Below are 13187 nucleotides of genomic sequence, written 5' to 3'. Positions count from 1 at the left end.
CATTGCGGCAATGGTAAATGGTTTTGCCATCAATATGCGGTCGCCCAGGCGCACCTATCAATCACAATCGCTCAGTACCGTTAAGTGGCTCAACGGCTTACGAACTCATAGCAAAGAAGAAATAGCCAACGCCATCAACGATACAATTTATTAATAATTTATTCTTTTTCCACTTTTTGCTTTTCCATGATTTTCGCTGCGACCACCTTTTGTAGAATCGCGCCACACAATTCAAGTATTGGGCCATGTCAGGTGAACCATTGGTGATCTGGTTGTCTGGTCTGCATATTCCTCAAAGCTATCTAACTGCATTGGTACAGGTGAGTAATGGCGTGATAAAAATCTACAATATTAACAACAATGTGTAAAAAATGGTAACAGCGAGTTTAGCAAACAATGTATTAATGGAAGAGTCGTAAAAACTGAGGAAGGAAAAACTAAATAAAGAATAATGCATATTTAATACACTTATAAATCGGCTAATCAGAGAGAAAATTGAAAATATGGAATTGATTTATAGCAGGCAATTTTTTACCAAATTTAATTATCGAATATTTCTCCTAAAAAATGTATATATGTAGCAATTTAAAGAAGCGGTGCATTAATGAAGGTATAAGAAGTAACGGCATAGCATCAGAAATTCGCAGATCCAACAACAATATAGGGAATTAAAAATTACAAAAACAGATACGAGATTCATATATCTGCTACTTCCTTTATAGGAAAGTAGGTGAAATGGTTGAAGTACTAGATCGGCACTCCCAAGTATCACTAGCACACCGTTTTGATACGATTATGACACCTCAAATGGGCAGATATCTACAGCCAACTAGAGCTGTTGAAGTAATGGAGAAGATTGATGGGATTTAACTTGGCGCACTGTCCTAAGCCGACGAAGAAACGAGCACACAGTGACCTTAATCGTCTAGCTGCCACACCCAGACATTTACAGAAAAAGTGCTCAACAGCATCCCTTTCTAAAAGGTCCACACAGCTTCTGCAATGGGGTTAAATAGTAAACCCAACTGCTCTGCGTGAGTGCCAATCCTCCAATGACCGACAAACACAACTAAGAGTTTGAAAATTGAATGGCGTGGAGTCCTTAGGACTTTCTAAGTTCTACGTATATTGTACAGGGGCCAAAGCGTTTTCGAAATAGCACATAAAGAAACGGAGCTCCATCTGTTCTGCGCTTTCCTGAGAAATAAGTTGCGCAAGCGCCCTTTAACAGCAGTCAGGGAGATGCTCTTGACCGGGTTGGAGGTCTCTGATACCAATTCAGTCCCCTTTCTGGCAGATTCATCAGCAATTTCATTTCGCTCTATGTTCTATGTCCTGGAACCCAGATCAGAGATGTGTTTTCTGCACATTCGAGAGATTTGATCTCCTCCTTACAGGAGTTGACTAGTTTGAATCTACAAAATGGCGTCGTCAGAGCCTTAATCGCGGCTTAATCTTCGAAAAAAAAATGTTAATATCTTCCTCGCTTCCCCGTTTCTTAAGCATTTTGGCAGTATTCGGCAATTTAAAAGAAACAGATAAAGTGGCTCATTTAAATAAAACCTCTGCTCCGACTATCGTTTCCATTTCGCAGTCGTCAGTGAAGATAGAGATGTAACAGCTTCGGTACAGATTTTTCCCTAGTTCCAATCCTGCCTGCTTGGAAAGATTTCTCCGGCACGATCCTAAAACTCCGAAGTTCAGAGAAATATGGTTTCATTTCTGGAGGAATGTACATTTTTTTTTCATAATACCAACGATAGTAAGGTTCCGAGAAAGAAGACTTTTAGCCAGAGGTAACGTTGTAAAAAATCTGCCCATGCTAATATTTCGGCCAGAGCCTTTATAAGCTATGACAAGTTCTTTCACAACTCGCTTTCCTTGACACACCTCACGAGTATTACCTTGCTTGCCTGTATAGAGAATCGCTTGCAGCGGATAAGCATTACTTGCATCGCACACCCAAAATACTTTGAGACCGTACTTAGCAGGCTTTGATGGTATATATTGGGCAATTTTCGTTCTTCCTCGATAAGGAAAAAGCTGTTCATCAATAGTCAAGTGTTCCGTTGGTCTATACATCGTTGCTAGGTTTGCATTCAGCATGGTCCATACATCAGTGATAGGTGCAGCTTTGTCTGTGGCTGCTCGTATACGGCGTGTAATGTGACCACTCGTCGTCTTCACTGTCCGAAAAATCCGAACAATCGTCATCGTGCTCACCTAGTAGCTGTTTCAAAAACGCATCTTTTTCAGCTTCACTCAATCTAAATAAAAAATAAATGCATGATAAATATTTTTGATATTCTATTTACATATATTCTTTACATTACCTAAAAAAACCTATCTCGATAACTTCTCCATGGTTTTGCACTTATTGCAATTTTATTTGTTATTTTAGATAAAAAACTTCACAAAGTATACAAAAATTTCAGAAAATAAGTCAGACAATATAAAGTTACATCAATCACATAAAATACTTACACACGCGTGCTCACGTACGCTAAAGTATCCAAACTATCTTAGTAATGACTGCGCACCGCTACGTCTTGCTTCTTCGACGATAAAAACTGAACTATACTGCTTTTCAAAATGTTTAACCATATTGGTTTCGAAAGTATTCTCTAACATACCTCAGGTATAAAAGATTAGGAAGACCGACCTTTCTGTTTACCTTTCAAGTTCAATCCACCTGACCTTTACAAAAACGAGAAATTCAGGGTGCAGCTGCTTGCGTTTTATACCTGATATAAGAGAACGAAAATTGCCTGGTACCCGGGTGACAGAGTATTTAGATTTTTTTGGGTGGCAACACAAGTGTTAAATATGTGTTAAGATAAATAATAGAATAATAAAAAATAATAAAAATCATAAAGAATAGAAAATAAACAAAAGCAGATTGAAAATTTTTGAAAAAACAAATCCAATATTTTTATAGTACAGCTATTTTTGTGTTCGCAACAGTATATGAAGAAAATTATATTCGGAAACTTGTGTAAAATTATAACTTAATCTTAGCCGTGTCTTATTTTAGGTACATTTAGGTTTTTGTGACAGTCGGCTTTAAAAGTAGCCAACTCACTTATACTATTGTATGTAGGTCAGTTTTGGTACCATCGTGTAACACGGAAACTTCTGTATTTATTCATCATGGAACTATTTAGACGCTTTTATGAAGCGTGGGATGGATTCAATCCGAACACCGGACAGTTCCGTAAGAAAGTGAAAATAGTACAATATTTCCCAACAACCTTGCTCTACTTCTACCTAAGGCTGGACAATCACAAAAGAAGTGTTCTACGGTTTCTTCCTCTTCCTTGCCTTGACAACTTCTGCAGTATTCGTAAGAAAATACTCTTAGTCTAGCCAATGTCCGGTGACACAAGCTACGACCCTCGAGATGTACTCTATTAAGAGGATGAGCAATTCTCCTCAGCTTTTCTTATCTATTTGCGACCAAATTAGCCTGGTTGTAACACAATTATTTTCTTCTCTCCATGACATATTGACCTCCTGGAGGATACTATTTTGTATCCTTAATTTGCAAATCGATTAGGAATTCCAATATTGTGTCTGTTTTCAAGCAGTGGAAAATTAGTCCCCTTTCTGGCTCGCTCATCGGCCTTGCAAATTCTTTGAATATGTCTCATGGGTACCGACTGACTTTGAAGCTAATATCATTTAAAGCTCCCAGGCATTCCATTTAGTATAACTGCCTCCATCAATTTGACGGCCGCCTGGCTGTCCGAGAAGATATTTGTCGTAGTTTTTGTTATGGCGAGTGTTCTAAGGAACAGGTGGCGGTGATCATCACAAGTCCTTGGAGATTCATCTAAAATCAATCGGACAAGAGAAATTAGTTTTCTGAGTGTTTTAGTTACCTTCTCGAGTGTTATCGTTAGCGCGCTTATTTGCCACTTTCATACGTCGGTTGCATGCAGTTGCTGCTAGCTACTTGCTCTCGAACGCTCCGGAGCGCCCGAGGGCTCTTTGTTAATTGTTGAAAAAGTGTTTGTCGGATTCACTTCAATTTTTTTTTTTTTTTTTTTTGAAAGTTCTGACTACCCCTAACCCCTTAAGTATAAGCGCTGCAGTGGCAGCCACGTATTTTCCTAACAGATTTAGAGCAGGCAGGTTTTATACAGCATCTGAGATTTTTGCAATTATTTGAGTAAGTTATATTATTCAAAGTAATAAACTGAAATATATACCTTCTGCTCAAATATGAACGATACTGATTTAGTAAAACACAAACGGTTAATTATTGTTCAATTTTTATTTTATCTCATTCAAAGTAATCACCATTGGAGGCGATACACATACGCCAACGTTTTTTCCAATCATCATAGCATTTCAGGAAGGCCGATTTCGGTATGGATTTCAGTTCCTTCTTCGAATTCTCTTTTATGACTTCAATTGTCTCAAAATGTTTTCCACGGAGCGGCAACTTGAGCTTGGGAAACAGGAAAAAGTCACATGGAGCCATATCAGGCGAATACGGTGCTTGCGGAACGATATTAACATTATTTTTGTTCACATAATCGCGAACAAGACGTGATGTGTGAGCTGGTGCATTATCGTGATGCAAGAACCATGACTTGTTGTCCCACAATTCCTTCCTTTTAAGGCGAATGTTCTCGCGCAAACGCTTTAAAACGTCTAAATAATATTCAGCGTTAACCGATCGGCCTTGCGGAAGGAACTCCGAGTGCACCACACCTTCATAATCGAAAAAAACAGTCAGCATAACCTTAATTTTTGAGCGACTTTGGCGTGGTTTTTTGGGTTGATGTACGGCCCTCTTTGAACGATTTGTACCACTGGAAAACACGTGCACGCGATAGAGCAGAGTCCCCATAGGTTGTCTGCAACATTTTTAAGGCGTCTGAAGCCGAAATTTTGTTGGAATAACAAAATTTCAAACAAATTCTTTGTTCGACTTGAATTTCCATCGTTAAATTCGAAAAACACACTCGAGCTTGACTTGTTTACAGTAGCACAGAAAACAAACTATGTGACATATCACGCTGAAATTTGCCACGTAAGCTTATAACAGTCTTACCAAAAAACAAAAAATTTATTTTTGCCATATGTCATCCGCGGACCGTTTTATTGATAACGTCTCGTTCATATTTGAGCAGAAGGTATAAAGTTAGCGCGACTATTTTTCAACACTCTTGGTGTTCTAACTTTTTTTTGGCATTTTTAATTTGAATATTTGGTACCAGACCCCATTTACCCAGTTTCCTACTTTCTCTTATATATTTTTAAGTTGCAAATATACGAGGGCGGGTCAATAAGTCCGTGACTTTATGTATTTCTGACCTCTTTACTGAAAAAGAAATACTGCTCCTGTCAACAGGCATCTGTCAGTTGACTCCTGACAAAATTTGAACGTGCTGCGTCAGTTAGTTTGTGTTTTACAGCTAGCTTTATCAGATTACCCAGTAATTTGAGGGCAAAATGGAAAAAACTGAATTTCGTGTGCTTATTAAGCCGATTCACTCTTAGGAACCCACTGTTTCGACTGTTGTTTGGTCTCTGGTGTGTGGTGACGGATCCATGTTTCGTCCACGGTTACAAAACGGCGCAAAAACTCCTGCATATTGCGTTTACACAACGCCAAACCTTCTTGTGAAGTTGTTACTCGATTGCGTTTGTGGTCGACTGTGAGTTACTGGGTAGTCTGATAAAGGTAGCTGTAAAACAAAAACTAACTGACGCAGCACGTTCAAATTTTGACAGGAGTCAACTGGCAGATGCCTGTTGACAGGAGCAGTATTTCTTTTTCAGTAAAGAGGTCAGAAATACAAAAAGTCACGGACTTATTGACCCGCCCTCGTATCTTCCTTAAACGGTATACACTCACATAAATAATTTAAATCATTTATTTATTCTTTTCTTCATTTCCATTTCTGCCACAGATGGCATGTCGCAAAAACGGTTGGCCACTGGACAGATCTACTTTATACACCTGCGTTACCAGCTACCTGGATCCCGATGACGTGGAGGAGCGACCGCCGACGGTAAGTATGCTGGCAAAATGCCAAAAACCGCCAAAATAAAAACGAAAACAAAAATATTTGTACATATAAAGTGAGCAAAATAAACATAACGGCAAAAAAAGACTTTCGCAAACTGTCATTGCACGCGTATGTGACGACGACCAGGCTCTTGTTTCCCATTTCGTTTGTGAGCAAAACTCTGTGACCACAGCAAGCCGACCGACCGACCGACCGACCTCTGTGAAAGCTTCACTGATTTCCATATCACACACAGATCCACATAAAAGTCAACTGGAACCTGAGCGCCACTAATTTCGCAATTAAAAATTCTGTTTGCATTTCAAATGCGCTGACCCATCCGCGCTTACAAACACATTTTTATATTTTTCCACAAAAAAAATTCTTTTACATATTTTTTCCCCTTCACTTTGCCTGTCCGTTTTGCGCGCTTGCCGACTTCACCGCATTTACCGCCGCCATTGATGGACCTCACCGCATATATCGTCGCCAAATGCAATAATTACAACAATGCTGTTGACAACTACCGTTACCGCGGCTGTGCGTTGGGTGGGCTGCTGTGTGCGTGTAGGGCTGCTACATTCAAGGTTTGTTTTTGGAAGGTGCACGTTGGGACTTGGACATTATGCAACTGGCGCGTTCACATCCCAAAATTTTGGTTGAAGACCTTCCGATACTGTCGGTGGTGCCGATAGAGGTGCATCGCCTTAAGTTGCAGGTGAGTGAAGCTTACAGGCAATTTACCTTTTTTTGCGCTTGTTCTGTTTGGGATACCAACACTTATACACTTCCAGCTTTGTATGTTCACCGCCTACACCTTTTATTTACCGTAGCTAAGGAGAAGTCCTGCACTACAAGCACTAGCCTAGCAGGATCCACACATTCATTGCTTGTTTTCGCTTCTTATTTTTAAATTATGCTAAATTTGTTTCAGCCTTTTTTTTTATGCAAACACACACATTCGTGCATTCAATTACCACCTTTTTTTGACTTTTTGGCTTTTTCAACACTTTCGTATTGTTTGCATTCATTTGCTCGTTAACATTATTTTCGACTTTTCTGAAATTAACTCTTTTCGCCCACTTCCTAAACAGAATACGTTTCGCTCTCCTGTGTACACTACTTCGTTGCGGCGAAATGCTATGGGTGTTGGACTCGTTTTCGAAGCTGACCTGGCCACTGCGGAGGATCTAAGCCACTGGGTATTACAGGGGGTTTGCCTCACCCTCAATCGAGACTGAAAATTTTCTGATTGCTATTGTTGTTTTGTTTATTTCGAGTTTTGTGATATTTGCAAAATACTAATTCTTATATATTTTGGTTTGGTTCAGATTTTTCGATGTTAAAATTGCACCATTTGCTTTCTTATGTATGTACCTTTTGGCTTAATAAACCTTTATGAGACTGATTGAAGACACGTGAGATTTTTAAATAAAATATTATATTTGTCTTCAGTTTTATTGGAGGAATCAAACTCAGTTGAAAGGGGTTTATTTCTATATCAAATATTAGATATTAAGTTTTCAAATGTGGATAGGCAACTTTATTCTGAAAAAATGGTTACAAGGGAACCATTGAAAGTATTGCCCATCGCTGGCTACTACTTTTCCCATCAGTCTGGTAGATCTCGTATACCGTCGCGGTAAAACAGTTCATCTTTTGAGGCTATCCACGGACCAAGCCATTTTCCCATTTCAGTGTTTCCAGGTAGGTTTTGACGAGTTTGGCAACGTGAGGCCGAACATTGTCAAACTGTTAAATCCCTTTCTCATGCCTCTCCGCGTATTGTGGTCGCTTTTCGCGCAGTCCTCGGCTCAATCGCATCAATTGAAGTCGATACCGATCCCCAGTGATGGTTTCGCTTGGTTTTAACAGTTCATAATAAACAACACCAACTTGGTTCCACCAAATACATAGCATAACCTTCGCAGCGTGACTACTCGGCCGAGGTGACGACGTAGAAACATGACCGGGCAGTTCCCATGACTTTCTGTACTGAATCCATTTTTCATCACCCATCACGATGCGATGAAGAAAACCCTTCCTCCCTTCCTTTTTTGCCGCTGGAGCAGTTTTTCACAGGCGAAAAAACCACGCTCAACATCCCTTGGTTTTACCACATAAGGAACCCAAGTCCCATGTTTCTGAATCATTCCCAAATCATGCAATCGCTTGGAAATGGATCTTGCGTTTGACACGGATCCTCATTGAGCAATGCCTCCAATTCAGCGTCTTCGAAGGTTTTTGGCCTGCCTTCATGCGGATGGTCAACATTAAAATCAGCATCTTTGAAGCGACGGAACTAATCTCAGCAAGTTGTTTCAATTAAAGCAGCATCTCCATAAACTTTTTGTAGCTCTCGATGCACTTCAGGGGGGAAAGGGGGGAAATCAAACAGTTCCCGCAAATTACGATTATTCGGCATTAAATCAGACATTTACACAAAACTAAAAGTATATGATACCAAAACCAAATCACTAATGTGTCGAAGGAATTTGTTTACCATATGTCTAAGCTTGATTTACGACGTTTAGGTTATGTTAGAATCGACTAGCACACACTGCTGGCGGCATCTATTGACAAACAGCGGGAACTTAGTTGCGCACCTAATATTTGAAGATTTTAGTAACTAAGTATAGATCAAACAAATTCGCCTCAGAAATTATATATCATACATATATGTAATATAAGTATATTAGGTTGTTCAATAAGTTCTGCGGTTCGATAAAAGAGGCTACTAACCAATTTTTGTCATATGAATGGATGAGATTCGGATCTATAACCATGATCTTAAATCAAAGCTAGAGGCTAAAGGGTGGTGTGAATCTTCGACTCCGAAACGAGTTCGTGTCCAGAAACCGGCCAGGAGGTGATAGCATAAGTTTTTTGAGATACAAAAAAAAATATTTTGTGTGGATTACTTGCAGACTGATAAAAAATAGTTCCTGAATATTAATGTAACCTTTTTGAACCAGCTGAAGGAAAAAATTCGTAAAAAAAAACAAGTTTGCAAAGGAAAAAAATCTTAAGACTATGCAGCGCGTCACAAGAGCATTTTGACAATGGCTAAAATCCATGAATTAAATTTCAATTTGTTCGGCCATCCACCACACCTTTTGACTGCTATCTGTTGACAGACCTACAAAAATGCATGCGTGGAAGCGTATCTTGCAGCTCTTCAAGATTTTCACTTCAGGGATGGAATTCACAAAATGGAATTTCATTGGAAAGCGTATACTGATGTTCAGGGAGACTATTCTGAATAATTAAGTGTATTTCAAAACATAAAATTGGGTTTTTCTCATCGAACCGCAAACGTATTGAACAACCTAGTATATCGAATTTATATATATTTATAAAAGACAAATTGAAAAAAAGACTAATGAAAAATGTTTATTTGAATAACTATTACAAAAAAAATGCGGATTTTTTTTTTAATTATTTCCTCTAAATATTGACCGTTCCTTCGAATACACTCTAGCCTCCGTATTCTGTGACACTCACTAGAGATGTGAGGTCGGGTTGTCATTAGCCTCGCGAACGATATTTTCTTTTGGTCTTAAGATAGTCGTTGAATTTGCTTCCTAGACTTTACTTTCGAGGTACCCCATAGAAAAAAGTTCATAGGGGTAAAATCCGACGACTTGGATAGCCAGGATATGTCACCAAAACCGCTTATAATTTTGTTAGCAAAGAAATCACGCAGTATCGTCATGGCCTCTCTGGCCGTAAGCGGTGTGGCGCCATCTTACTTACTACGTGGGGGGTTCAATAAGTACCCTTTTTAGAAATAAATACACCCTTTTTCCAATTTTTTGTTTTTTTGTATTTTTCAGCATAATCCCAGCCATGCTGTGGAACACTCGAGAAACGACGATTCCTTGGCTGGAGGTCTTTTCCAGAAAAAGCCTTATGCTAGGGCATATACCAAAAAGCTGGAGGAGTGTTAAGGTGATCTTTATCCCCAAAGCTGGTAAACGCGGTCATGATACAGCGAAAGATTTCAGACCCATCATCCTATCCTCCTTCATCCTCAAAACTCTCGAGCAATTGTTGGATGTATATCTGAGGGAAAAGATTACAGACACAATGATTTCACCATCTCAACATGCCTATCTCAAAGGAAAATCCACAGAGACAGCTCTTCATGAGGTTGTAAGAGCGATTGAGAGGAGCATAGAATACAAGCAATACTCACTAGTCGCTTTTCTCGACATAGAGGGAGCCTTCAACAATGTTAGCACAAGATCCATAATTGAGTCTCTTAACATGTTAGGCACAGACATATGTCTCAACGAATGGATAGAGATCATGCTCCAAACTAGAATAATCATCGGTGAGGTAGGAAGAAGCACGTTAAAACGCTTAGGAGCATTTCAGTGGAAATGTTCAACCACCTCAACAACAACAACAGCATAATCCACTTTTAGAAAAAATACTCTTCTCCCAACGCTCCGCCATTTCTTCAACTCCTCCAATAAATACGATTTGTAAGACTCTCCAAAATGCGCCTCAGTCTCGGCGATGACTTTCTCGTTTGATCCCCCCAGCCATTTCTTCATGTTATACTTATATATAATTCGCTCGTACACCCATTTTGGGTGTTTGACCGAGCTTCTCCTCCTATTTGTGGTTTGCGTCTTGATGTTGTTCCACAAATGGAGGGACCTACAGTTTCAAGCCGACTCCGAACGGCAGATATTTTTATGAGGAGCTTTTTCATGGCAGAAATACACTCAGAGGTTTGCCATTCCCTGCCGAGGGGCGACCGCTATTAGAAAAATGTTTTTCTTAATTTTGGTGTTTCACCGAGATTCGAACCAACGCATTCGGCTACGGCGGCAGCCAATTCTACACACGGAGCCATATCGGGTGAATACGGGGCAAATCATGCAGTTTGACGGCGACAACTCTGGATTAATGAGCTAGTGCGTTATAGTGGTGAAGCAGCTCCTTCTTTTTCGCCAAATGCGTCCGTGCCTCTTTCAATTTCTTGTGATAGTGGTCCAATAACTCACTGTAGTATTTTCCAGTGATCGTTCTTCTTTTCTCTAAAAAAATTCAGGAGGATGACTTCGTTCACATCCCCAAAAACCTCGGCAATACCTTTACGGCCGATGGGACTATTCTCGTTTCTTTGGAGCAGATTCACCGGGAGAAATCCATTGTTTTAATTGGTGCTTTGTTTCAGGTGTGTAATGATGAATTCGGTGACAACTAGGTGAACGGTGACAACTCGACGCAAAAATTGCTTCGGATCTCGCTTGAATTGCTCTAAACACTGCTTCGAAGTTAACAGCCGCATCCGCTTGTTGATACTTGTGAGCAATCGCGCCACCCATCGGGCCCACACTTTTTTCATCGCCAACTTATCATGCCCTTCCGGTCGGCACACCTATGGCCTCTGTTACATCGCGCACTTTCTTTCGTCGATCAATGAGAATCATGTCGTGGACTTTTATGAATGATTTCCTCAGTAACCACTTTTCCCGTGCGTGGTTAAGATCTTTGTGGTATCAGCTCCTGGTAGCAGAGGAAAAGAAAGGCCTCCTCTGCGTTGGAAAGACCAGGTGGCGAATAATTTGCCTTCACTTGTGGTATCCAACTAGCGCCGATTAGCACGAGAAAGAAAGACTGGTGCGTTTTGTTAAACTCGGCCAAAATCACGTAAGCGGTTATCACGCTAAGCAATGAGTCCTCAGGACTTTCTGAGTCCTCCGTGTCAAAGGGTTTTTAAAATTGCACATAAAGAAACGGAGCATCATTTCTGTGCTTTCCTGAGAAATAAGTTGTGCAACTCCCCCTTAACAGCAATCAGAGGAATGACGATGACCGGTTTGGAGGTCTCTGACACCAATTCAGTCCCCTTCCTGGTAAAGTCATCAGCATTTTCATTTCGCTCTATGTTCCTATGTCCTGGAACCCAGATCAGAGAATCGTTACTTGCACACCCAAGAGATTTGATATCCTTACAGGAGTTGACTAGTTTGGATCTGCAACATGGTGTCATCAGAGCCTATTGTCATCAGAGCTATCGGAGAAAATATTAATATCTCCCTCGCTCCCACGTTTCCTAAGCATCTTGCATGCCTGCAAGATCGCAAAGACTTCTAGCTGAAAAACACTAGCAGTATTCGGTAAGTTATGAAAAGTTGTCTGTTAAGAATAACCTATAGAAACGTCACAATTAGAAAACGCATCTGAGGTTCCCGTGCCTCACCCACACATCTGAAATGATGCTATCGCCGTGCCGGATCCGTAGTAAACGCGCGGGCGATAGCAATTAAAGCCTCAGTGGGTAAGTGAGGAAGCTCCAAGTGGAGTTCCACACTCGGGTAGACTACAGAGCATACTGTAGGTCAGAATGCTCAGCCCTTGCTCGAAGGATTTTCCTCTCGTTTAGAAAAAACAAAAAAACAAAGGCAATTTATACTTTAATTATGTATGGAAGTAATATTAATGTCAAAAAATAATAGGAATACAATAACAATAAAATAATAATAAAAATATTAACCAAATTCCTTGACAGGCGCTTAGTCAGATGGACTTTCATTCATAACAACAACACATTGTTGAGAACCGTCCGTTGTTAAGAATAAACTTGTCTTTATTTGTCTGCCTGACACACACAAACATGCCTAAGTTAAAGTCTATTCTAACCTCCTGGTAGAAATTAAGCCCACAGCAGTTTCAGGATTAATTAACAACATAAAACTGTTTGAGTAGGCTACTCGTACATGGCTGCACAATAGATCTCTTCAGGTCGCAGTGCACAAACAGCCAATAAATAATAATAATACACAGCACTTACGAAGGCGAAATAGTGCAAGGTGGCGCAAAATTAATCATCCAATTTTATTTTTGTATAATTTCGCAAAAAAAAATAATAATAATGGCACGTACACTTCTTTTAAGTGTTTGGCCGATCTCCTCCTCCTATTTGGTGTGTCCGTCTTGACGATGTTCCGCAAATGAAGGGGCTTGCAGTTCTAAGCCGACTCCTTAGGGTTTTCTGAGGAATTTTTCATAGCAGAAATACTCTCGGAGTTTTGCCATTGCCTGTCGCGAGAGCGGAAAAAACTTTTTCTATTATTTGATGTTCATGCGCGGAGATTCGAACTTAAGCTCTGCCGAATGGTACGCACCAATCTATTCGGCTACGGC

The 13187-nt window shown here is 40.1% G+C and overlaps 1 protein-coding gene across 1 annotated transcript in view; it reads left to right on the top strand.

Annotated features, from left to right (window-relative positions):
• LOC128854832 (dynein axonemal heavy chain 10) overlaps window positions 1–7415 on the top strand; it is a 286044-nt gene extending 278629 nt beyond the window's left edge. The window contains exons 58-61 of the mRNA XM_054089249.1: window positions 216–320; window positions 5925–6026; window positions 6595–6741; window positions 7118–7415. Coding sequence (XP_053945224.1) covers window positions 216–320; window positions 5925–6026; window positions 6595–6741; window positions 7118–7264 — 501 coding nt within the window. The 3' untranslated portion in view covers window positions 7265–7415. The remainder of the gene's footprint in view (window positions 1–215; window positions 321–5924; window positions 6027–6594; window positions 6742–7117) is intronic.
• The last annotated feature ends 5772 nt before the right edge of the window (window positions 7416–13187 follow it).

Source organism: Anastrepha ludens, chromosome 2 (assembly GCF_028408465.1).
Source record: "Anastrepha ludens isolate Willacy chromosome 2, idAnaLude1.1, whole genome shotgun sequence".
NCBI lineage: Eukaryota > Metazoa > Arthropoda > Insecta > Diptera > Tephritidae > Anastrepha > Anastrepha ludens.
This window is presented reverse-complemented; position numbering and strand designations above follow the sequence as displayed.